This window comes from Cibotium barometz, chromosome 12 (genome assembly GCF_041138505.1).
Source record: "Cibotium barometz isolate CiBa-2024 chromosome 12, ASM4113850v1, whole genome shotgun sequence".
NCBI classification, from domain to species: domain Eukaryota; kingdom Viridiplantae; phylum Streptophyta; class Polypodiopsida; order Cyatheales; family Cibotiaceae; genus Cibotium; species Cibotium barometz.
The window spans coordinates 31,390,572-31,415,728 of record NC_141057.1 but is presented as its reverse complement, the minus strand read 5'-3'; the positions used below and the strand labels follow the sequence as shown (position 1 = coordinate 31,415,728).

Genomic DNA, 25,157 nt, shown 5'->3' with positions numbered 1-25,157 from the left:
CTGAGCTTGGCCATTACTCAGTTCAGAACGGCGGTTGGTTGTTCTACAAGAACCACCTCTGTGTCATTCGAGAAAAGTGAGCAACTCGTCTCCATGATGCCCATGAGTCCTTACTGGAGGACATAGAGGTGTCAACAGTATCCTCCAAAAATAAGAACGGTCCTTTTACTGGCCAAAAATGAGGCGTGATGTTTATTCACATGTTCAAGCCTGTAAGATTTGTCAAAAACTTAAGGTTCCACATACGAAAAAGATTGGATTACTTCAGCCTTTGCCTATCCCCGACGGACCTTTCATCGACATTTCTATGGACTTTGTATGGCCTCTACTAGCATCCACCGGATCTCGTAACACTCAGTGTTTTACCATTGTGGATCGCTTGAGTAAGTTCTGCATACGCATCCCATGCAAGCATATGGCCACAGCTAAGGACGTAGCTCGTCTTTTTCTCAAGCATTGGTATCTCATTTGTGGTTTGCCTAGCACCATTACATCATATAGGGATTCCAAGTTCACCTCGTATTTTTGGAGGGCATTATTCGAGAACTTTGAAACCAAGTTACAGTTGTCTAGTGCATTCCATCCACAAACAGACGGCCAAAAAAAATCTATAACCAGTTGGCCTTTCATGTTCTCAAGTCATACTGTCATGACCAGCAGTCCAAATGGAAACATTATCTTCCATTGGTCCAAGCCATCGTGAATGATACTCATTCATCCAGTGTCGGACGAACTCCGTGTGTGAGGCAGCCTTTGGTCGCCGTTTCTCTTCTCTTTTGATGAGAATGGTGTCTCCATCTCTTGAGGCTAACAAAACGACGGAAGCATTTTCCGAAATCATTGAGTCAGTTAAAGACCGCTTGACCAAAGCCCAGGAAGCTTATAGCAGACAAGCAAATAAGTCTAGACGAGATGTTCACTTCAAGGAAGGGGATTGGGTCTATTTGTACATCATGAAACAGAGATTGAAACAAGTAGGCAAACGCTATCCCAAGCTTTCTTTCCGTAGTTTTGGACCCTTTCCTATAGCTAAAAAGATAAATGATGTCTCCATGAAGTTGAAGTTGTCTAACTGTTGGACAATGCGTTTCTTGGCTAAAACCATATGTTGGACCAAAAGTGTTTGATGTTTCAAATGAACAGTAGCCAGACGTGGTCGACGAATCAGAAGTCGTTGAGCTTGAGCAGATCCTTCTTCATCATTGGAAGCATGGTTCCAATCGAAGACTCCGTCAGTTCTATACAAAGTTCCGAGATCGAGGTACCTACGAAGTAGTTTGGCTAGACGAAGAGTTCTTTCAAGAGTACTCCAGTTGCTAGCGGACTACTTGGAAGCCATGAACCTGCCGCCAAGCTAAGCAGGAGGGAATATCACATGTACTCTCCACTATAGTGCATGGTGACAAGATGGCTCATCATGAGTGCAACACTGTACAGCAGTAGAACCCTTAAAGATTTGATATTTCTAGTACGTCGTGACCCCATTGTAATCCTCAGTCCAAGATATGTCAGTCATGAGCTACGTAGGTCATTCCTCAGCCTTAGAGAGTCAATCAGTCAGTCAGTCAAGTCCCTTAACCCACTTCGAGAGAATCATTCATGCATATAGAAGTCATAGAAGCCTTAGGGTTTGCATCAGAACATGTTTGCATTTTGCATATCATTTGCATATAGACCGTCTAGACCATTGCAGAAGCCTCAGAATATCATTCAATATTTTATTCTATTTAGATGGTATTTTTCCCATAATTTTCTAGCATTTTATCATCATTATTCTATTTATCCAATCGTGTACCTTTAGGGAGCCAGTCGGCCAGCTTTACAGCCAACCGACCAGCCCATAAACTACATATAAATAGCATTGTTTCCATCATTCATATCATCTCATAATCATCAGCCTTCAAGCGTTTCAATCTTCAGCTACATAGAGCTTCATCGCTTGAGCATATAGAGCATACTTCAGCAACGGCATCAACCCATATTAAGCCAAGGAAGGAAGTGCTTCAGAACCTATGTTTTCAGCCTTCATGCAAAAGGCAACATCCATACATATCATCGTTTTGCTACAGCCCTGTTGGTGAAGGTAAAACGCATTCATACATTCATTTTTAGCATACATTCACAGCCTAGAACAGTCCCAGTCAGCCCCTTCTCTCAGCCTCAGATTTGCAGCCTTCCTACATTCTATTGGAAGAGTGCATAGGCTTGAGATCAGTCATCATTGGTGCTTCTATAGCCGTGTACAGTTCAGCTTGACTCTTGGTCTTTCAAATGTCTTGCGTTTGGCTTATCTATAGTCCAATGTCAGTCATAAAGTCATTCTCTTCAAAGATAATAAAGCAAATACTCCTAGCAATAGGAGGAGGCCCTTCAGTGGGTAATTTGGGACCCGATAAGGTGTACAGATCTCTCTCTCTCTCTCTCTCTCTCTCTCTCTCTCTCTCTCTCTCTCTCTCTTGTAATTTGTCTCATAGGCCGAGTTTGGTCTTTTGGAAGACGTTAATAAAATCTTTCTTTCTTTCTTTCTTTCTCTCTCTCTCATCTCTTAAAGTTTGAAGTGATAAAAGTGGATTGCTAAAGACTCGCGAAACTCAAGATAAAGAAGACGGTGTTACTTTGTGTGACAGGATCCTTCATTACGCATAATTCCGCTGCTGTTACATAAGGGCGGGAAACAAGTAGAGTCGTAAGGGGAAGAGATGCTTCTCCTCTGGCTAGCCGCTCTTTGAGGAGAAGGCTATCTCATACAAGGGGAGGGGGGGGAACACCCACACAGGTGGTCTATAATGCCAAATTGGGTCACCGTCTCTATCTGTGAGCAAAGGGCCTAGCCTCCAAAGTCTCAAGAAGGCTGCCCATCGCTTCCGCATGCAGTCAGAACCTCCCTGTAACTTCCCCCATTGACTGCGGAGGGTGTGAATGATATCAAGCCATATGCTCCTGATGGTCTCAGTCAGCGGAGTGTGGGTACCCTCGATCGCCTCGCTGCATCTAGCACGACAAATGTGCCAGGCTGTGAAGCTACTGCAAATCTCCCATCTCTGGCATGAGCTTGGCCGCCACGCACCTGTAGGAGGGGCTGTGAGATTGGTACTGCTCCAATACAATGGTGAGAGACCTAAAGGGCTAGTCCTTCCCCATCCTCCTAATAAGCCCTATCGCACCAACCTATGTGGCGCAAGCGACAGTGCCCCAAGTGATGATCCGGGTAAATGCCCTGTCCATAGTGAAGATGCGGAGAATTCGCTGCCAAATCTGCAGAGCCTTCGGGCAATTCCAAAGGCAATGTTGCTGAGACTCCTGATGGTGGCCGCACCGCCGACAAGCCGCTGACCGACCTCCAACTGCCAGCCAAGTACCGACCGCCAAACTCCTGTGTGCCACCAGGGAAAGAAAGAGTGTGATCTTTCTAGGCCGAAAGCTGTCCCAGCGCCTCTTCCAAAAATCTAAAAGGAAACATTTGTGATAGGCATTGGTGCCAGTGTGCCATCTATCTTGGGCATCTAGATCCTATGGCCTAGCCGCCCTGTATATGCAAAGGAGGGGGCATCCAGAGTCTCCTCCCGATCCACAGGATCATGCCAAGTCCACTCTCCCGCATCCCACTGCAACCACGTGAGAGGTCGGACTCCCAAATCCATAGCCGCTGTCATGTGCACAGTGTGTATCTACCGTGTGCTACACGCACAGTGTGTATCTACCGTGTGCTACACGCACGCAAGACTAGCTTCAAGGTTTGGGGAAGCTTGGAGCTCATTGGAGCTGAGTTAGGGATAGACTAACGGGCGGGCACCCAAGTATGGACGGGCGGGCACCCAAGTATGGACGGGCGGGCGCCCAAGTGTGGACGCCCGATGACCGGCCAAGAGCCTATAAAAGGGTGGCCAAGGTTAGTCATTAGTGATATAGAGTCTCGCATGATTTGTGAGAGCTCTATGGTCAGGAGCGTGGATCTAGTGCAGACGTGCACCTGCTTTATGCAGCCGAGGCCGGCAACAGTCTCGAGGCAAGCGAGGGTAGCTTCGTGGCGGTATGGGATGTCGCGAGGTAGAGATTGGTCGCTACGTCAACCTAGTTAGCTTAGCTCGTGGCTCGATGGGGACAGCCAAGTCTGTGGGCTTGCCCACGGCTGTCATGGTTGGGTGGTGAGTCACGCCTGCACCCCCTTCTTGTTTGTTTGGTTTGTTTGCAGGTTTCGAGTCTCGTACCAGGAGCGTTCTACAAGGAGATCCTATGGGGATTTGACAGTGGTATCAGAGCGTGCCTCGTGAACGAGCAAGTCACAGGATTGCCAAAGGGGATGGCAATCCTGTGAGCCAGGAAAGGCTTTCGAGCAAAGGTTCCAAGGGAGGATGATCCTCAAAGGAGTGGAGTGAGAGTGCCAGACTCATTTCTCAGGAATGAAGACCAAGATGGTGTTCAGAGACACGGCAGGAACGGATTGGGGACTCCATGGAACAAATGCATAGATCTTATTCAAAGTTTGAGTGGTTTTGGAGACCGGGCTGGGTTTTCAGTGAAAAGGGTTGCCAGAGATGGATGGGATGACAGAGGGACTCCGGGAACAGAATGGGATGATGACAGCCATCCAAGAACAGGTTGGAATCCCGTCATCAAGTTTAGTAGAGGGGGGTGTCATGTGCAAGAATTGCCATGGACATGTCCTGAAGCTAGTCTTGAAGGGGCAGCCAGAAAAAGAGATTAGAACCAGGGATTTTGGACCATGAAGTGCAAATTTGGCAAGGGTTGGACTAGGATAAGGACAAGGAGGACCTGTCGGCAGCAAGATGAGTTGTCGGCTGCAAGATCTTGCAATAAATGTCTAGTCGGCTGGCCGAAGCAGCTCTATGGTCACTTCAAGGGCCTATATAAAGGCACTAGTTCTCATAGTTAGCGTCATTCACTCCCTTATGGAGTGGGTCTAGGATTTGGAACTATTGTGGGTGTTTCCACCTTTTCATAGAAGGCAGCGCATGGCTGCAAGAATCTATGTATCTTTTTGTACCATATGAAGATACTGAATTTCCAGCCACCTCTCTCTCTCTCTTCTGTCTGTGTTTTTGCATCAGCATGTTCTAAGTGGTGTTTAGGGCTGAAAGAAGACTCTCAAAGCTTCCGCGTATAACACTAGATGTGCATGCCATTGCTTGGGCCTCTTGTTTGAGGACATTGGCAAAATTTCTTGGGTTGCGAAAGTACTAAACCAAGCAACTCAAGTTGTCACATTTGTCACAAGGAAGTCCGCAGTGTTGGCATTGTTTAGAAAACTCAGTAAGAAGGACTTGCTGAAGCCTTCTACAACTCGGTTTGCATACTTTTTTATTGTGTCGGTTACTCTCTCGGATGAGAGATGTATGCAAGGTGTGCGCAAGCTGATGATTGATGATAAATTTGTAAAAATGAAGGCATCAAAGACCCCTCAGGCAATTGAGGTGTTAGACATTGTGTTCTCTACATCTTTTTGGCAAGAGGCAAGAACCATTGTCAAGATATGCACTCCCATTTTGAAGATTCTCCGCTTGGTTGACAGGGAAGGAGCCACCTGTTAGAAGTCATCTCCTGTCTATTTGTATACACCAGGGCCTCTGTTGTGGGTGTGCCCGCCCGTATATCATTTTTCCACACTCCCCGTATTTTTCCCCTATTTTTCCCATTTTTTTCTAGTGGCTGGAGGGCTGCCAGTTGATGCCAGGAGCACTCTGAAGCTGGCCGACTGCATCTGTATCAGTCGTGGGCTGTCTGAGTGCTGGCCGACTTGTTCTGTCCAGGCGTGGGGCATCAGATGCTGGCCGACTGCTATATTCAGCAGTCGTGGGAGTTTTGCTCAGTCGTGGGCCCTTTCCAGTGCTGGCCGACTGCCCTCATGGGCTTGTATATATTGCTCCCCATCCTCCTCCACTTTCTCATTCAGTATCTTCGGGATCTTGTGTATAGAGAAGAGTTTACACACATCTCTCTGTGTTTCTTGTGCTGATTATTTTCTGCAAACTACTTGCTCTTGTCTACCCAAGTTTGGATATCATTTCCGCTGCATATTCTGACATGGTATCAGAGCCCTAGGCTCTATCAGATCTTGGGCGTTTTTCTGAGCAAGAGGGGGAGCAACAGGTTGCTGATCGGTGGACTGTTTCGGGCTGAACGGGAAGTGAAGGTGCAAGAGGAAGGCGGGCAGAGGGGCTGGACAGCCACTTGCATATTTTCTGATTTTCAGATTTTTCCCACCCACCCACCCTTTCAGGTTACTCTCCGAGATGGCGGATTTACTCGAGATGGCTGAGAAGCACGTGAAGATTCCAACTCTCCCCACGTTCCCAGTGGATCGGCAGTTGGACGGGTCCAATTATGGCATCTGGAAGGTCATGATGGAGTCAGTTTTGGAGTCATATGATCTTGCTGATTTTATTATCAAAGGGGTGCCAAGGCCGGAAGCTGAGGAAGGGGAGGTTTTATCGACGAGGAAGGACCGCGAGGCACAGGCACAAATGTGGGACCGTGTCAACGCCAGGGTCCGGTCGTTTATATTCCTCAATTGCACACCACAGGTGATCAACCATGTGAAGCACATGACGCTGGCGAGAGGCATATGGGAGCACTTGGCTTCTTTGTACAACAGGGTGCCACCCATGAAGCGGATATCCTTGGAAGTGCAGATGCGGGTTATGAACCCTGCAAAGTCTTCGACGATGCGGGTCGACGATGCGGGAACACATTAACAAGCTGCAGGCCCTTCAGCAGGAAGTCCTTCAAGCTGGGAAAGAGATATCGTCCGAAGATATGGCCATCACGTTACTTTCCCACTTGCCTGGTCAGTATTCCGCTTTCTATTCCTCGTTGATCACTAGTGGCAGGCTCAGCACCATTACTTGGGAGGAGCTTGTGCCAATGGTCCTGGACCAGGAGGAACGTTTCACGAACCCTCCTCACGGCGGAGGTTCGGAGGCCTTAACTGGCCAACGGTCGAAAGGCCGTAATACCAACAAGGGCAAAGGGAAGGCTTCACCAGATAAGTCTTCCGAGAAGAAGCCTGATCCAGAACGAGAGAAGCTGAAGGCCGAAAGATCGTGTAATGATTGTGGCGAGAAAGGCCACTACTAGAGAAAGTGCCCTAAGCGGACAAGGAAGAGTGCTGATTCATCAGCCTCAGCTGCGAAGACTCCGGCATTTGTGCACTTGGAGATGGTGGACTCCGATGATTCATCGTCTTCGAGCGAGGAGGCAGTTGGCTTCACCGCAAAGGATACTCGGGAATGGATTCTCGACAGTGGTGCTTCCAGGCACATGACTCCATCCCGTGACTTCTTCCTGGATCTGAAACGGCAGTCAGGTCGTATCTTTATTGGCGATAACTCCACTATTCCGATTCATAGTGAGGGCCGGATGGAGATCATTCCCGACGGCAAGGGGGGCAAGCATGCTTCCCGTGTTCTTTATGTCCCTGCTCTGGGCTTTCATCTTTTGTCAGTGCATGAGGTATGCAAGACTGGCTTTCGGGTGGAATTTGAGGAGCATTCAGTTGCTCTAAGGGACCGTGAGACAGGCAAAGTTGTTTGGGAAGGCGGTGTGGAGAACGGCATCTACAAGCTCTCTGCACTCTCCTCACTGACAGGCTCTCAGGTCGGAGATTTGTGGCACTTTCGTTTTGGCCACTTAAATGTGGATGCTTTGCGGCGCGCCTTCCAGGACCAGATGGTGGTTGGCTTGCCAGATGTTGGTAGTAGGCAAGGACGCTGCGGTTCTTGCATACGTGGTAAGCAGCACAGGGAATCCTTTCCGAAGCAGGCTTCCAGGCGGGCTTCGAAACCTTTGGAGTTGATTCACACTGACTTGTGTGGACCACAGCAGATACCATCCTTAGGAGGATCTCTCTACTTCATGCTGCTTGTTGATGATTGTACTAGATTCACGTGGGTCTACTTTCTTTCACAGAAGGACCAGGCTTTTGCTCGGTTCAAGGATTGGCACCTGATGGTGGAGAAAGAGTCTGGATTTCAGGTCAAGACTCTCAGGGCTGACAAAGGAGGGGAATTCTCCTCGACTGTATTCTTTCGGTTTTGTGCAGATCATGGCATCAAGAGGGAATTGGCCAATACCGGATCGCCTTCGGAGAATGGAGTTGTTGAACGTAAGAACAGGACTGTGGTGGAGATGGCGAGGACCATGCTGGAGCATCGTGATCTTCCTCGTCCACTTTGGGGTGAGGCTGTGGCGACAGCTGTCCATACCATTAACCGCTCTCCGACGACTTCTGTACCCCATATGACTCCATTTGAGGCATATTTTGGCAGGAAACCCGATGTCTCGCACTTCTGTGTCTTTGGGAGTGACGCGTATGTACATATTCCGAAGAAGCAGAGGGGGAAGCTTGACTCCAAGTCCCGCAAGCTGGTATTTGTGGAGTATAACTCTCTTTCCAAGGGATACAGGTTGTATGATCCAGAGAGGAACGAGATTGTTGTCAGCCGGGATGTGGTCTTTGACGAGCATGTTCCAGCATCCACTGTCGAGGAGCCGCCACTTCTTGGAGATCCAGAGTCTGATGATGATTCCCAGTCTACCACTCCAGTTGATCCACCTCAGTCATCACAGGAGGTCGAGCCCGCAACTGGAGTTGAGCCCCCGCGACCACAGGAGGCTCCACAATCTGTTCGAGTACCTAGGTGGTTGATGGACACCCTTCGGGAGTCAGGTGTCACGGAGCTACCCTCCGAGTGGACCACAGAGGACGGCCCTCGAAGATCACATCGAGTTCGAGATAAAAGCAACACGGCGGAGCTTCTTCAGGTGAACTATGCTCTTATGTCTCATATCATGCGGGATAAAGAGCCCACTTCCGTAAAGGAAGCCCTTTCACAGGATACTTGGAGGGAAGCCATGCAGGTGGAACTTGACGCCATCGAGAAGAACAACACTTGGGAGTTGGTACCGAGGCCGTCGAAGCGGTCAGTCATTGGTGTCAAATGGGTCTTTAAGACCAAGTACGCGGCTGATGGGTCGGTGGACAAACACAAAGCCAGGCTCGTGGCTAAGGGTTATGCTCAGCGGCCAGGCATCGACTACGAGGATACCTTTGCACCGACAGCGAGGATGACCACGATTCGGACCGTTCTTGCCCTTGCTTCTTCTCAGAGGTGGCCCGTGTACCAGATGGATGTAAAATCGGCGTTCCTTAATGGTGACCTGCAGGAGGAGGTGTACGTTGAGCAGCCTCCAGGCTTCATTGTTCCAGGATCGGAAGGGATGGTTTACAGGTTACGTAAGGCCTTGTATGGTCTTAAGCAGGCTCCGCGGGCTTGGAATCAGAAGATTGATTCCTTCTTTATTCGGACTGGATTCCAGAGATCGGTTGCAGATCCGAACCTGTATCTCTTTCGGGAACGCGGCATGGTCACACTCATCATCCTTTATGTGGATGATCTCATTCTCACCGGCGGTCATGTGGAGCACATTGGAGTGACGAAGGCTGCCTTGTCAAAGGAGTTTGAGATGACCGACTTAGGCTTACTCCACTTCTTCTTGGGATTGGAGATCTGGCAGACCCAGAGGGGGTTTTTCGTCTCTCAGCAGCGGTATGTTCATGAGTTGCTTGAGGCCTTTGGGATGGAGAACTGCAAGCCTATTACTTTGCCGATGGACCCGAACACAAAGTTAACCGTTACAGATCCTTGTGAGCCAGTTGATGCCTCGCAGTACCGGAAGTTGGTTGGTTCATTGATCTGGTTGCTGAACACCAGATTGGACTTGAGCTTCTCCGTGGGGCTGTTGAGCTCTTTTATGCAGACGCCATTGAAGACTCATTGGGACGCAGGATTGAGGATCTTGCGGTATCTGGAGAGTACGAAGGATCTGGGACTCTTTTACACAGGAGGGAATGGAGTCAAGCTCCAAGGTTGGAGTGACTCAGATTGGGGAGGAGATCCAGACACGAGGAGATCTACTTCAGGATACACTTTTACCCTCGGCTCAGGAGCGGTTTCTTGGAGCAGCAAGAAGCAGCCAACTATTGCCCTTTCTTCGACAGAGGCAGAGTATCGGGCTGCTTGTGGTGCTGCTTGTGAGGTTGTATGGCTGCGGAGGCTGCTTGGCGAGATGGGGTTTCCACAGAGGGAGCCCACAGTCATCCAGTGTGATAACCAGAGTTGTATAGCTATTGCTCGGAACCCGGTTTTCCATGCCCGGACCAAGCATATAGAGATACAGTATCACTTTGTTCGTGAGAAGATCTTGGCGGGTGACATCTTGCTACTTTATTGTTCGACGGAGGACAATGCGGCGGACCTCTTCACGAAGTCTCTACCTCAGGCTACGCTCAGGCGGCACTCCAGCTCCCTGGGGTTGGTTACACAGCCAGGAGCTGAGAGGGGGTGTTAGAAGTCATCTCCTGTCTATTTGTCTACACCAGGGCCTCTGTTGTGGGTGTGCCCGCCGTATATCATTTTTCCACACTCCCCGTATTTTTTCCCTATTTTTCCCATTTTTTCTAGTGGCTGGAGGGCTGCCAGTTGATGCCAGGAGCACTCTGAAGCTGGCCGACTGCATCTGTATCAGTCGTGGGCTGTCTGAGTGCTGGCCGACTTGTTCTGTCCAGGCGTGGGGCATCAGATGCTAGCCGACTGCTATATTCAGCAGTCGTGGGAGTTTTGCTCAGTCGTGGGCCCTTTCCAGTGCTGGCCGACTGCCCTCATGGGCTTGTATATATTGCTCCCCATCCTCCTCCACTTTCTCATTCAGTATCTTCGGGATCTTGTGTATAGAGAAGAGTTTACACACATCTCTCTGTGTTTCTTGTGCTGATTATTTTCTGCAGTCTACTTGCTCTTGTCTACCCAAGTTTGGATATCATTTCCGCTGCATATTCTGACACCACCATGGGCCTCATGTATGAGCTTACAGATCGTATGGTAGAACAATTGCAAAACATGCAAGGCATTGAGGCCAATAAGATAAAAGAGATCGAAGATCTATGCATTGGTAGATGGGGAATGATGCACACACCATTGCATGTTGTGGGCTATATCTTGCACCCTGTATGGAAAGGAAAAGAGCAAGATAGTGACTCAGAGGTGCATGATGGATGGATGACATTGTTGGAAAAATACACTAAGGGTGATTTGGCCTTGCAAGGAGATCTCATTGATGATCTAGACAAGTGAGAAAGCGGCACATTTGCTCGTCCCATTGCAAAAGATGAGAAAAGAATGCAAGAGGGTGTGAAATGGTGGGAGACATTTGGGACTTGCACACCCAATTACAAGCTCTTGCACTTAGGGTGCTTTCTCAAGGCACATGTGCCTTTTCATGTGAAAGAAATTGGAGCACACTTTCTCTCATTCATACTAAGAGAAGAAACAGGCTTCTTCCTTCTCATATGGAGAAGCTTGTTTTCATACACAAACTTGACGCTCATCTCCAAGATCAAAGAAAGAGGCTATGAGAGAATGGAGATCACATTGGATATGCTTAACAAAGAAAAAGATGAGGAATGCTTGATTGCCTTGCAAGATTTGCAAGAGGCTATTGCAGAGGAAGATGAGGCTTTGGAGCCTCTTTCGATTGCTCCACCCTCTACAGATGGCCAGCCATTCTCTAGCCATGTTGGGACATCATGGTCAGTTGCTGCTGAGGCTTATGAGTTTGATGATGATGAGGAGGAGGAGGAGGAGTTTGCAGATGAGGATGAGGGGAGCTTTGATGAGGCTTAGGGTTACTTAGTATTCTTCCACTCTCTACTTATGTTTTGTCCACTTCCTACTTATGTTTTTCCTCACTGCTCAAGAGTCAGTCTACAAGTTTTGCGGCTTGCCCACTGAGCAATGAGCACTCCATCATCCATGTTTTTGCTCGCTTTCACTCATGTTTTATTTAGTTTCTTGAGGCTTGGACCTCCTCATGTTTGTCCGCATGGCAACAGCCTACAGGTGACAGGTTTTGGCATTTGCCCACTCCACGCTCCCTACTTATGTAACATGTTACATGATACATCATTGATCATACATAAAATGATGTATGATGTAAACAGTAATATAAAGTCCGGAGTTTGGATTCTGGCTCTACATCATTTATGTTTTTTGTAATCCCAAAATCTTTGCAGTTTCAAGTTGGTTTTTTGTGTCATATGTAGCATGTTTTTCCTTAAATTTAGGGTACCGTATGGTATCCAGCATATGGAATTTCTTGGGGGTGTGAACCGTACTTTTTTTGTACTTCCATGCCCGTATGCGTTTGCCGTATGGAAAAACTATGCTTGTGGGTCATCCCCGTGGTGTGCTCGGCATTAGAGATCTTGTGCCTCGACATCGACATCGACTTGGATATCCTACATCGGCATATGTGTTTGTTTTGTATTCATTGATTATATTGATCCTGGCCAACGTGCATCCAAGTTAAGGCATGCACGTGACATGACCTCATCCCACTTCGAGAGTAACACCCCATCTCTCCAAAGTTTTCACATATCCCTAACTTTCCCAATTTCTCATAGTGCCCCACCAAAATCCAAGCGTCTCTACCAACATCTTAACGTCTACAAGTTAGTACTTTGAATTTTCAAGCTTTCAAAGTCAAGTTTAAAAGTTTATGGTTTTTTTATTTGTTTTTCGATCAATGGTTTCTAAAAGCTCTACATATTTTGAAGTACCTTATAATGTTTTGATTTTTTGAAACACATAGTTTACTCACAAAGAAACAAAGCGTTTCAATGAGATATCTAAAAAGCCTCGAAACATTTCTTGTAACTATGGTTGTTTTGACCCACCGTTCCGTGTATGTAGGCCTTGTTAAACCCTGCTTTTTTTAAAGAAGCCGAGATGCAATTGCCCCTCTTCTGCCAAAATGTCCATGACCTTCATCTCTTTGCCTGCCTAAGCATTGGTAGGACATCTGAGTTCTCAAGAGCCCTCCTTCTTTGCCACCTTCAATGGCCTATCTACCTAAGATAAAATCCACTATTAAAAAAATTATGTACAATCTTAGATTACATATCATCATCTTGCATGGCATAGACTACACGCAAAGACATCCTTACTATCTAGTACATTGTCCCAATGGTAAGAATTAAGATGTCGATGAGGAGAACTCAAGGTTAAACGCAAAGGAGAAAGCTAAGGGCGATGATAAATTAAACTTACTTTCAGCATTTGGTTCCACATTCGTTGTTGGATCTCGCGTAACTTGTTGAGGTTCCCCCATGGTTCTAATTTAAAAACAAAACATATAAGCATTATAACCAAGAATTTTAAAAAATAGAAGCAAGAGAAAAAACCAAGTAAATGTTAATGTAATACACAATGCCATATCAAATTTTATAAACAGGATGCAGTCTAACCACGAAGGCTTCTTACTGCTCTCTACGCAGACTTGCAATCTCACTGTGAAGGGACTGGGCCATCCATCATCAATCCTATTGATGGCAAAAAAAAAATAGAGCTATCGTTACACCTATTCGTTGGTATTCACAGAATCAAAGAGCAAGCTATGGAGTGTGGAAGATATCCATGATGTGAGTGTGGAAAAGAGATGATGATTCAAGGAGAGATGAAGTTCAAGCCGTGACAATGGTGAAGAGAGAGAGAGAGAGAGAGAGAGAGAGAGAGAGAGAGAGAGAAATTTTTATTAACGTCTTCAAAAGACCACTAGGATCTATGAGACCAAAAGGTGTTACAAAGTATCTCCGTGTTGCACAGATCTTGGTAAAACAGAAAAATAAAACACATGAAAAAGACTACTAGCTACAAATACAAGTAGCATCCTTAGGAATACATTGTCAAGAATACAATAGCACAATGACCCAAGGTCCAAGGACCATCAAGCTAGGGTAGCTAGTGGAGAGGTCACATCATCATCCTCAAGAACTGTGTAAAGGGCATCAAGAGACCACAAGAGAAATATGTTGCGCAACTCAACTGATACTCATTGTGATAAGAACCTCCCAAGTACATGTTTTTATAGGCATCAAGCCTCATCTTTTGACCTAGACCTTAGTAAAGGCTGTTCACACCCTCGATGGTGTTCACACCAACTAACTAAAAAATACTCAACAAATCCCCCTTCGGAGTGATGGAGGTGATGCTTGACAAACCTTCAATAGTCTCTATACTCCAACACTAGCAAAGAAACAAGACATGGTCCCCGCAACTATCTCAAAGGCTCATAGCTCAAAGCATAAAAGCATGGCTTAGAGGCTCATGTAGCATGGCTCAATGCAAAAGACTCAGAGGTCATGTCTTGCCTTGGGAGACAAAGACAGCCTACATCAGTTCATCAAGATGACCACCCCCCCCACCCCCCCCCCCCCCCCGCCCGCTCTAAGCAGGGATAAAAAGGTAATGATTGAGTATTACAAATATATTCAGATTTCGGGGGACTTCCCGGGCAGAGAACCCATGGCTACAAAATATTCAGATTTGGGGGGACTTCCTGGTAAAGAACCCATGACTAAAAACTCAAAATAGATAAAAGTTTGGAAGTTTTAACAACTCCCCATGGCAGAACATCAATGGTAATCTGAGGTCATCTTCTTCCAAGATTCCAACACTTGATTGTCAAGTGTGGGAAACGTACTTGCAAAAAACAATATGCCGTAAGAGAGTCAGTGGGGTTTAAGTCCGTTATTGCCCAGGGTTGTAAAGCCAGTTATTAGGATGCCTTAGTTCCTATGAATCTAAAATAGAATGATCAATTACCATGCTTCACCCTTTTGGTCAGAGGGGCCAAAAAGGAAGGGGGATTCATTAAGCCCCCATCCCTCCGGTATAACCTATTTGTTCTTTTTGAAGACGTTGCGTGAGTATGGTCATAAGTTAGCATTCCCACGTGGTGCGTTTTCCACCTCCCTAACTTGATTTGGAGAGAGCTTTTTGAGGGCCAAGCCTAAGGGGTTGAAAGGGATCATCGTAATTTTTTATGCGTCCGGTCCAATAGCTTCCATTTCATTGAGAGAGTCGCACTGCCAGGAGAATCGAAATATATAGTGGTGTTTCAGTTTCTCCTAATTGCTACGCCATCCAAGCTTTGCTCAAGAGTCTGCCATTGGCGTTCTTGGCTCTATCCAGTTAAGAGTGAAAAAGGGTTTCGAAATAAGAAAGCTTTGAAATAAGACTCGATGTGCGGATATAATTAAATTGGTAGGCATGCTAGTGGCAGTTTGGTACTTGAGGAGGACACTGAATTTCTGATTTCAGTCAGCGTTTTGCTGATTTTGGAGCATCTATACCTGCGTTTTGTTCTTGGCCTACACAGTTACCCAGTTTCTTCATGTTCCTTGCCTTCTGTTGGCGGTGGAGTGCTGTTTTTTTGCTGGACAGCAGTGTTTTGGCTGCGTTTTGCTTCCCAAAAGAGTTTTCTTCACTCAGCGGGGGGGCCCATCTCCAACTACTTCACTTGAGGATCAGTTTTCGGGAGTTGTTTTGTATCTGTGGAGACTTTCTTCTGTGACAAGAGTTTATAGATTTTGGAGGAGAGTAGTGATCTTTTCAGAGATCCTGAGCAAAGTTTATTTTGTCCAAGCCTGTGTTCTTTGCAGTGTTTGCAGAGAAAGGAGGGTGTTTTGCCTGTGAGGTGTGATCCTTTCACATGGATCATTTATATACCTAGATGAATCCAGGAACATGCCCAAATTCACCTTTTAGGAACGTGCATGTTATATACTCATGGTAGTCAACCCACACACATGGATCATTTGTTTGTTGTTGATTCTTGGGATCTGATTCTACTTATGGAAGAGTCTTCTGCTATCAGTGATGCTCTTGAGGACTTTGTTACCACTGCAGTTTATATTCATGCTTCCCTTCCTCAATGTGAGGAGTCTACCTCTGCCTCTCTTTGTGATGCTTCTAAGGATGCCCCTCCCCCTGCCAGTTTGATGCGGTGTGCCGGTTTGTTGTTTTGGAGGATGGTTTTTTGGACCCAATGGGATGCTTTGGATCTGTCGTTGCTAACCATGCCTAGGGCACAGTGGTACTTCCAAATTTTTTTAGATTTGGATCAAAATCAGGTTGGGCTTGTACCAGTCTGACGACATCATTTTTCAAAGGGGGATGTGGAGTCTTTTCATCTGGCCATGCCCACCTCAGTGGAGCGTACTTATGTACAGCATTGGGCAACTCATGGTATGGAGTTTGGGCAGATGAACCCCATCTTTTCTACAATTTCTTTACATCTTGCAATTCCGACCTTTCCAGAGGATGCTTCTTTTCAGCATTTGGCAACTCTTACTACAGAGTTTGAGCAAACAAACTCAGAGGGTTCCAGTGAGGAGCAACTTGCTTCTCCCAGGATCTGATCTTGGTTGGTTTTGAGGTTTTTCATACCTTCTCCAAGCTAGATACACGACATTTGACTTCGGGGAGTGTTCTTACGCTTAGGTTTGGATCCATTATTTGGAGCAGCACGTCGCAACCTACATGGTTGTTTTCTTCCAGAGGAGCGGTGTACCTGGCAACTTGTTCTGTAGCTTTTGTAGCTGAGTTGCTAAGGAGATTGCTTGTGGAGCTTTCTTGGTACCTGTTTCCGCAGTCTTTCATCTTTGATCGAGGATGGCATCTCTGGTTTCTTGGAGTTCACTCAGCATCCAGGGGGTGTTAGACATCATCCCCTTGTTGATGGCTTCATGTGTGGTATCCTATTTTAGCCTTTAGGGCTGACCATGTTAGCTAGAGGGGCTGGTCACCCCTCACATCATTTTCCCATATTTTTCCCATTTTATGGAGTCTTGGACATTTTATCCTAGTCGTGGAGAGCTGGTCGGCTGCCCCTACATGGACATATATATAGCTGGGCATACCCTCACTCTTTTCATTGCTTAGCATTGTTTGCTGCAATCCCTCACATACGAGGCCTTCTCCCCTCTTGCTCGGGACTTATATTCTTGGTTGGTGATATTGAGAGCAGGTCTATACCTGTGTTTCCTCTCCATCTCTCTCTCACTCTCTCCTATGTTTCCACTTTCTATCTTCCGTTGTGCATTCTATCACTCTTGCAATGTTTGGATTGTGCCTTTTCGACTAAGCATCGACAACGGGGTTGTTCTTGCCAAGGACATATTCAATCATTCCCCCAAATTGTTGAAACAATTGACTCCATCTGGACTGTCTGCCACTCCATTGGGCGTTGGGCTTGGTTTGCAACCATTTAAGTGCCTGGTGATCTGTCTTAACTATGAAGTCCCTCCCGTAAAGAAAGTACTTCCAAGCTCTTTGTCAAACACTGAATAATTCTTTTCGACGTTATTCAACTTGTGGCTATAATAAGCCACTAGCCTACCATCTTGCTAAGGAACAGCTCCAATCGTTAGGTTACTAGCATCGGTAATCACCTCAAAAGGATCATCCCATGATGCCAACTTCAAAACTGGTGAGACTCAGAGGCAACTTTCTTCATTGCCTGAAATGCCTCTAAAGCCTTGCCCATGATGGACACTTTTTGGTGACAAATCTTCACGCCCTTCAGCAAGTCGGTGAGAGGTGTTGCAAGGTCAGAAAACTCGTCCATGTGTGTGTTGTAGGCTTGACAAAGACCCACAAATGAGTGGATTTCTTGGGCTATCTTGTGAATATCCCAACTGAGAATTGCCTATACCTTTTCATGATCGAGGCTAATACCTGATGAACTAATGGTACATCCCAAGTAATGGATTTTCAGTACTCCAAACTCACTCTTCTTGGCATTAATAAACAACTCATTGTCGTGCAAGAGTTGCAAAACTTGTGCCACATCTCGCTCATGCTACTCTGTAGTCCCTGAGAAGATAAGGATATCATCTAGGAAGATGAAGACGAATTTGCCAATGAGATCCCGAAAAACCCAAGAGACATCATCTTGTTGAACGTCGCTGGTGCGTTGGTGAGTCCAAAGAACATCACCACAAATTCATAGTGGCCGAGCTCGGTTAGGCGGTTTTTGGAATGTCAGTCTCAAAGATCCAAACCTGATGGTAGCCTCTCTTAAGATCTATCTTAGAGAAAAATTTTACACTATTGAATCGTTCTAGGATGTACTCTATTTTGGGCATAGGAAATCTATTCTTAACTGTTAGCTTATTAAGCGCCCTGTAATCCACACATAAGCGTGCAGACTTATCCTTCTTTTGGACAAACAAAATGGGAGCAGCGAATGGGGAGAAGGAAGGTCGGATAAATCCAAACCAGAGTAGCTAGGATAACTGTTGCTCCTACTCGCTCTCCAATGCCATAGAAAGGCGGTAGGGGAACTTGTTGGGAGGCTTTGAACCAGGAACCAACTCTATGCGATGGTCCTCAGGTCTACTGGGTGGGAGATTGGGTGGTAGGTCATCTCGCAGCATAATGTTGCTATATTGAGACAAAAGACTAGCCATCCTCTACTCTACTACGGGTGTTGTCTGAACTGCATTAGACTGAGAGCGAACATATAGCAACGCGCACTCTGCTCCTTTTCTTATGGCTCGTTGGGCCTGAATGTGGAAAATGAGTGGAATTCTAGGAATGCTCCAATCCCCCGCTAATCATAATGGGCTCAAGAAAATCTTGAACATGGTGAAAGTGTCCTGCCTCCAATCAGGAATGGGTGCATACTTTCTAAACCACTGGATCATGAGGATCATGTCACACCCTAGTAGAGGGGAAACAATGAAATCCCACTGGAATGTTGCCCTTTGAACCTGAAACTCAAACTGTTGAGCTTTATGAGAGATGTGTGTACGTAGACCAAGGGTAAACCCATCCACATCTAAATGGTAAGAAACCAAGGTACAACGCATCTTGTTTGCCAACTACGCAGAGATGGCATCCTCAGAACTGTCCATGTCAAAGAGGACAATGAACTGCTATCCCCTTGCAGTGCCATACACATGGATGAGCTCCTTTGTTTGTCCCTCAACCTCACCCTCCTGCTTATCCTCAAATACCAGTGGTGGTACTCAATTCAAAGTGGGCAATAGTTGAACGGCATTAGAGGCTGATGGCGGAGCTGTGGATGGGGATGCTACGATCGCTACTATGGAAGTGGATGCCTTGGCAGACTTTTCAATCTGAAACTTACTCCAATCTTTCTTCCCGTGTCCCACAGTGTGGCAAAAGAAACAACGGTTCTCTGTCCTATATCGTGTCTGTTCATCCGACTCGAGGTAACCTCCACTAATGCCCTCCTTAGCTTTTTCCTCAGGAGTCTTCTTGGGTGTAGAATCTTTCTTATTGCCCAATTGACCCTAAGGTTTTTCTTTTGGTCCTTTTGGTCTTTGTTGTTCTAAGCCCCCTTACTCTATGTAGATGACTGTTGTTGGGGTTTAGAATTAGACTGTACTTGCTTGGGCTTATCTGAGTCCAGCATCAGTTCCTGATTTTGAGCGAGAGTCAGTGCCTATGCATAATTCTGAGGCTCAAAATTCCTAATTGTAAGGTTCCCCCCTTCCAAAATAGAGGAAACACTTACGATAGTCTACTAAGTCTTAACTTGGAGAAAATTTCCTACTCGTCGACACCTTGACCATGCAAAGATTCAAGGATACGATTTGTAGGTAAGACCTAGTCCTATCCCACAAGGGGAGCGTGGTCTTCTAAAAATCAAATGACCCATAGGATAATAGATCATAATTTGGGTAACTACTTATCATCTGCAAGATTTGCCATGGACATTCTCTGAGGCTAGTTCTGAAGGGCCATAGATAAAGAAGGAATTAAGAATCAATTAGAACCAGAATTTAGGAGCATGTTATGCTCTCTTGGGCAGGAGGATATCTGATGGAAGAGGTGGTGTTGCTGTCGGCCAGCATAAGAGTAGACTAATGAACCTGTCGGCTGCATATCACATGATTTTTTGGACTTGAACCTGGCTGACCAGCTCAGTGGGCCAGACCATCAGTGATTTTCCAGCCTATAAATAGGCATGTGTCATGTGCATCATAGATGCCATGGACATTCTCAGGGCTAGATCCAGAAGAGGCAAAACAGATAAAGACCATGAACCAGTAGAAGATAGGTAGAACCAGAATGTAGGAGCTTCAGGTGTAGCATCTGAGGTGAGCATGGAGCAGGACAAGTGGGATCATGGAGGGAAGCAGACGGCTGAAGCACATGAATCCAGACAAGGGCTGTCGGCTGCAAGAAAGAGGATGTTGGTTGCCAGAATAGCTATTGGCTGAAGTCAGCAGAGTGGACAGCAGCAAGCGCATCAAGAACATGGATAAGATCCAGTCGGGCTGCATTAAAGGGACTTTGATGAACTTGTAACTGGCCGACCAGTAGTCGGCCAGTTCACCATTTATTCCAAGGGGCTATAAATAGCCCCCCTTACTCAATGTCTTATTGATTCAATCCCACTAGGGGTTTGGATCCTTAAAGGTCCTATAGGGGACAGATTTTAGGATTAACCACCTTTTTATGAAGGCAGCCCATGGCTGCAGATATGTACCCTTTTTGTACCATAGTATATATTGAATTTCCAGCACTTCTCACTCTCTCTCTCTACTCTCTCTCTACCTGCGTTTTTGCATCAGATGGTGCGTTTTTGCATCAGAAGGTTTCCAAGAGTGTTTAGGGCTGAAAGAAGACTACCCAGAGCTTCCGCATATTGTATTGGTATCAGAGCATCAGGCTCAGCCAGGCTAAACGCTGATTCAGTCCCATATGATGGTGTACAGGTCCAAGGTACAGGATAGTACACGGATTCAAAGCCCAAGGCAAGAACACAGATCGGGAAGAACTCCCAGGAGGTTTGTTGGTGGTGTTCCACAGTGCCAGATGGGGATGGCAGTTCCGTGAGCCAGATAGGTTCTCAGGTAACGGTCCCAAGGGAGGTTGATCCTCCAAGGGTGATGTGAGAGTGCCAGACTCAGTTCCAGGAATGAAGACCAAGACGGTGTTCAGAGTCAGGGCAGGAATGGATTGTGGACTAGAGGAAGACCAGATGCATAGATCTTCATCAGAGACAGAGTGGTTTGGAGAACAGACCGGATTTTCAGAGAAAAAGGTTTTGCCAGGGATGGATGATGACAGAGGGACTTCGGAACAAGATTGGGATGATGACAGTCATCCAAGAGCAGGTTGGATTCCCGTCATCAAGTTTAGCAGAGGGGGATGTCATGTGCATCATAGATGCCATGGACATTCTCAGGGCTAGATCCAGAAGAGGCAAAACAGATAAAGACCATGAACCAGTAGAAGATAGGTAGAACCAGAATGTAGGAGCTTCAGGTGTAGCATCTGAGGTGAGCATGGAGCAGGACAAGTGGGATCATGGAGGGAAGCAGACGGCTGAAGCACATGAATCCAGACAAGGGCTGTCGGCTGCAAGAAAGAGGATGTTGGTTGCCAGAATAGCTATTGGCTGAAGTCAGCAGAGTGGACAGCAGCAAGCGCATCAAGAACATGGATAAGATCCAGTCGGGCTGCATTAAAGGGACTTTGATGAACTTGTAACTGGCCGACCAGTAGTCGGCCAGTTCACCATTTATTCCAAGGGGCTATAAATAGCCCCCCTTACTCAATGTCTTATTGATTCAATCCCACTAGGGGTTTGGATCCTTAAAGGTCCTATAGGGGACAGATTTTAGGATTAACCACCTTTTTATGAAGGCAGCCCATGGCTGCAGATATGTACCCTTTTTGTACCATAGTATATATTGAATTTCCAGCACTTCTCACTCTCTCTCTCTACTCTCTCTCTACCTGCGTTTTTGCATCAGATGGTGCGTTTTTGCATCAGAAGGTTTCCAAGAGTGTTTAGGGCTGAAAGAAGACTACCCAGAGCTTCCGCATATTGTAGCATGTTTGCTCATTGTTGCGTTCATTCACTCCCTTATGGAGTGGGTCTAGCATTTAGGACTGTTTTGGGTGTTTCCACCTTTTCATGGAAGGCAGCCCATGGCTGCAGATTTAGAGGTACCTTTTTGTACCATATGAATATACTGAATTTTCCAACTATCTCTCTTCTGTCTACGTTTTTGCATCAGCATGTTCTAAGTGGTGTTTAGGGCTGAAAGAAGACTCTCAGAGCTTCCGCGTGTTACATTGGTATCAGAGCATCAGGTTCAGCATGTTCTAAGTGGTATTTAGGGCTGAAAGAAGACTCTCAGAGCTTCTGTGTGTTTCATATGAAGGTGTACACGTCCAAGGTACAGGAAAGTGCACAGGTACGAAGACCAAGGCAACGAACACAAGACCGGGAAGAGCTCCCAGGAGGTTGGTTGGTGGTGTTCCACAAAGCCCAAAGGGGATGGCACTCCTGGGAGCCAGAAAGGTTTTCGGGCAATGGTCCCAAGGAAGGATGATCCTCCAAGGGGTGGAGTGAGAGTGCCAGACTCATTTCTCAAGAATGAAGACCAAGACGGTGTTCAGAGACAGGGCAAGAACGGATTGGAGACTAGATGGAACAGATGCATAGATCTTATTCAGAGTCAGACTGGATTTGGAGACCGGGCCGGGCTTTCAGTGAAAAGGGTTGCCAGAGATGGATGGGATGACAGCGGGACTTTGTGAACAGACTAGGATGATGGCAGTCATCCAAGAACAGGTTGGAATCCCGTCATCAAGTTTAGTAGAGGGGGATGTCATGTGCAAGATTTGCCATGGACATTCTCTGAGGCTAGTCCTGAAGGGCAGCAGATAAAGAAGGAATTAAGAATCAGTTAGAACCAGAATTTAGGAGCATGTTATGCTGTCTTGGGCAGGAGGATATCTGATGGAAGAGGTGGTGTTGCTGTCGGCCAGCATAAGAGTAGACTAATGAACCTATCCGCGGCTGCATATCACATGATTCTTTGGACTTGAACCTAGCCGACCAGCAGTCGGCCAGACCATCAGTGATTTTCCAGCCTATAAATAGGCATGTTTGCTCATTGTTGTGTCCATTCACTCCTAAGGGAGTGAATGGACCTATCCGCGGCTGCATATCACATGATTCTTTGGACTTGAACCTAGCCGACCAGCAGTCGGCCAGACCATCAATGATTTTCCAGCCTATAAATAGGCATGTTTGCTCATTGTTGTGTCCATTCACTCCCTTATGGGTCCAGCATTTAGGACTGTTTTGGGTGTTTCCACCTTTTCATGGAAGGCAGCCCATGGCTGCAGATCTAGAGGTACCTTTTTGTACCATATGAATATACTGAATTTTCCAACTCTCTCTCTCTCTCTCTCTCTCTCTCTCTCTCTCTCTCTTCTCTCTGCGTTTTTGCATCAGCATGTTCTAAGTGGTGTTTAGGGCTGAAAGAAGACTCTCAGAGCTTCCGCGTGTTCCATATGAAGGTGTACACGTCCAAGGTACAAGAAAGTGCACAAGTACGAAGACCAAGGCAATGAACACAAGACCGGGAAGAGCTCCCAGGAGGTTGGTTGGTGGTGTTCCACAAAGCCCAAAGGGGATGGCAGTCCTAGGAGCCAGAAAGGTTTTCGGGCAATGGTCCCAAGGGAGGATGATCCTCCAAGGGGTGGAGTGAGAGTGCCAGACTCATTTCTCAGGTAGACCAGAGCTCTTCTATGCTTGGCGGAAGCGTACTTTCTTTTAGTGTGTCATCTTTTGGTGTGTCGATTTGGAAGCTGTAACATGAAGCGGAAGTATTCGTAATTAAGGATCCTGTCACACAAATTCTCACACCGCCTTCTGTATCCTGAGTTTCGCGAGTTTAGCAATCCACTTTTATTACTTCAAACTTTAAAAGATTGAGAGAGAGAGAGATAGAAACTGTACACCGTATGAGGTCCCTGATTACCCACTGAAGGGCCCCCTATCCCATTACCGGAATAGTATTTGCGTTATTATATATACCTAGATGAATCCAAAAACATGCCCAAATTCATCTTTTAGGAACGTGCATGTTATATACTCATGGTAGTCAACCCACAAGACTATATAACTATCAACTCCATTATGCTGTTAGAAGTCATCTCCTGTCTATATTTATACACCAGGGCCTCTGTTGTGGGTGTGCCCGCCCTGTATAAGGTGTTTTATCATTTTTCCACACTCCCCGTATTTTTCCCTATTTTTTCCCATTTTTTCTAGTGGTGGGGAGGGTTGCCAGAGGGTGGCAGGAGCACTCCAGAGCTGGCCGACTGTCCCAACAGCAGTCCTGTGGCTGGCCGACTCCACACAGGTGATGCGTGGGCTTCAGGGCTGCTGGCCGACTGCATACAAACAAGTCGTGGGCAATTTTCTGCTGGCCGACTGCATTTATGCAATCGTGGGCACTTTTTATGCTGGCCGACTGCTCTCCCAAGGGCATATAAATAGGCCCCTTGCCCCCACCACTCATTCATTCAGTTTTCTCGGGATCTTGTGTATAGAGAAGAGTTTACACACCTATCTCTCTGTGTTTCTTGTGCTGTTTATTTTCTGCAGTCTACTTGCTCTTGTCTACCCAAGTTTGGTTATCATTTCCGCTGCATATTCTAACATGGTATCAGAGCCCTAGACTCGAGATAGATCTTGGGAGTTTTTCTAAGCAAGAGGGGGAGCGTTAGGCTACTGATTGGTGGACTGTTTTGGGCTGTACGGGAAGAGAAGGTGCAAGAGGAAGGCGGGCTAAGGTGCTGGACAGCCACTTGCAGGTTTTCAGATTTTTTTTTCCCACCCACCCACCCTTTCAGGTTACTCTCCGCGATGGCAGATTTACTAGAGATGGCTGCGAAGCACGTGAAGATTCCGACTCTCCCCACGTTCCCAGTGGATCGTCAGTTGGACGGGTCCAATTACGGCATCTGGAAGGTCATGATGGAGTCGGTGCTGGAGTCATATGACCTTGCTGATTTTATCATCATCGGGGTTCCACGACCGGAAGCTGAGGAAGGGGAGTTACTATCGACGAGGAAGGACCGAGAGGCACAGGCACACATGTGGGATCGTGTCAACGCCAAGGTCCGGTCGTTTATTTTCCTCAATTGCACACCACAAGTGATCAATCATGTGAAGCACATGACGCTGGCGAGAGGCATATGGGAGCACTTGGCTTCTTTGTATAACAGGGTATCACCCATGAAACGGATCTCCTTGGAAGTGCAGATGCGGGTTATGAACCCTGCAAAGTCCTCAACGATGCGGGAACACATTAACAAGCTGCAGGCCCTTCAGCAGGAAGTCCTACAAGCTGGGAAAGAGATATCATCTGAAGACATGGCCATCACTTTGCTGTCCCACTTGCCTCGTCAGTAATCTGCTTTCTATTCCTTGTTGATTACGAGTGGCAGGCTCAA

The 25,157-nt window shown here is 46.6% G+C and overlaps 1 protein-coding gene across 3 annotated transcripts in view; it reads right to left on the bottom strand.

Annotated features, from left to right (window-relative positions):
- Window positions 1–25,157, bottom strand: part of LOC147633288 (zinc finger CCCH domain-containing protein 1-like) — a 73,194-nt gene that overhangs the window by 35,624 nt on the left and 12,413 nt on the right. The window contains exons 2-3 of one of the 3 annotated variants that reach the window (XM_086806327.1): window positions 13,338–13,396; window positions 13,125–13,189 (exon numbers count right to left, since the gene is read on the bottom strand). In XM_086806327.1, coding sequence (XP_086662453.1) covers window positions 13,125–13,189; window positions 13,338–13,384 — 112 coding nt within the window. In that variant the 5' untranslated portion in view covers window positions 13,385–13,396. Of the gene's footprint in view, window positions 1–13,124; window positions 13,190–13,321; window positions 13,397–25,157 lie in introns of those variants that run through there. The other 2 variants (XM_086806328.1, XM_086806329.1) reach the window with 2 other exon arrangements.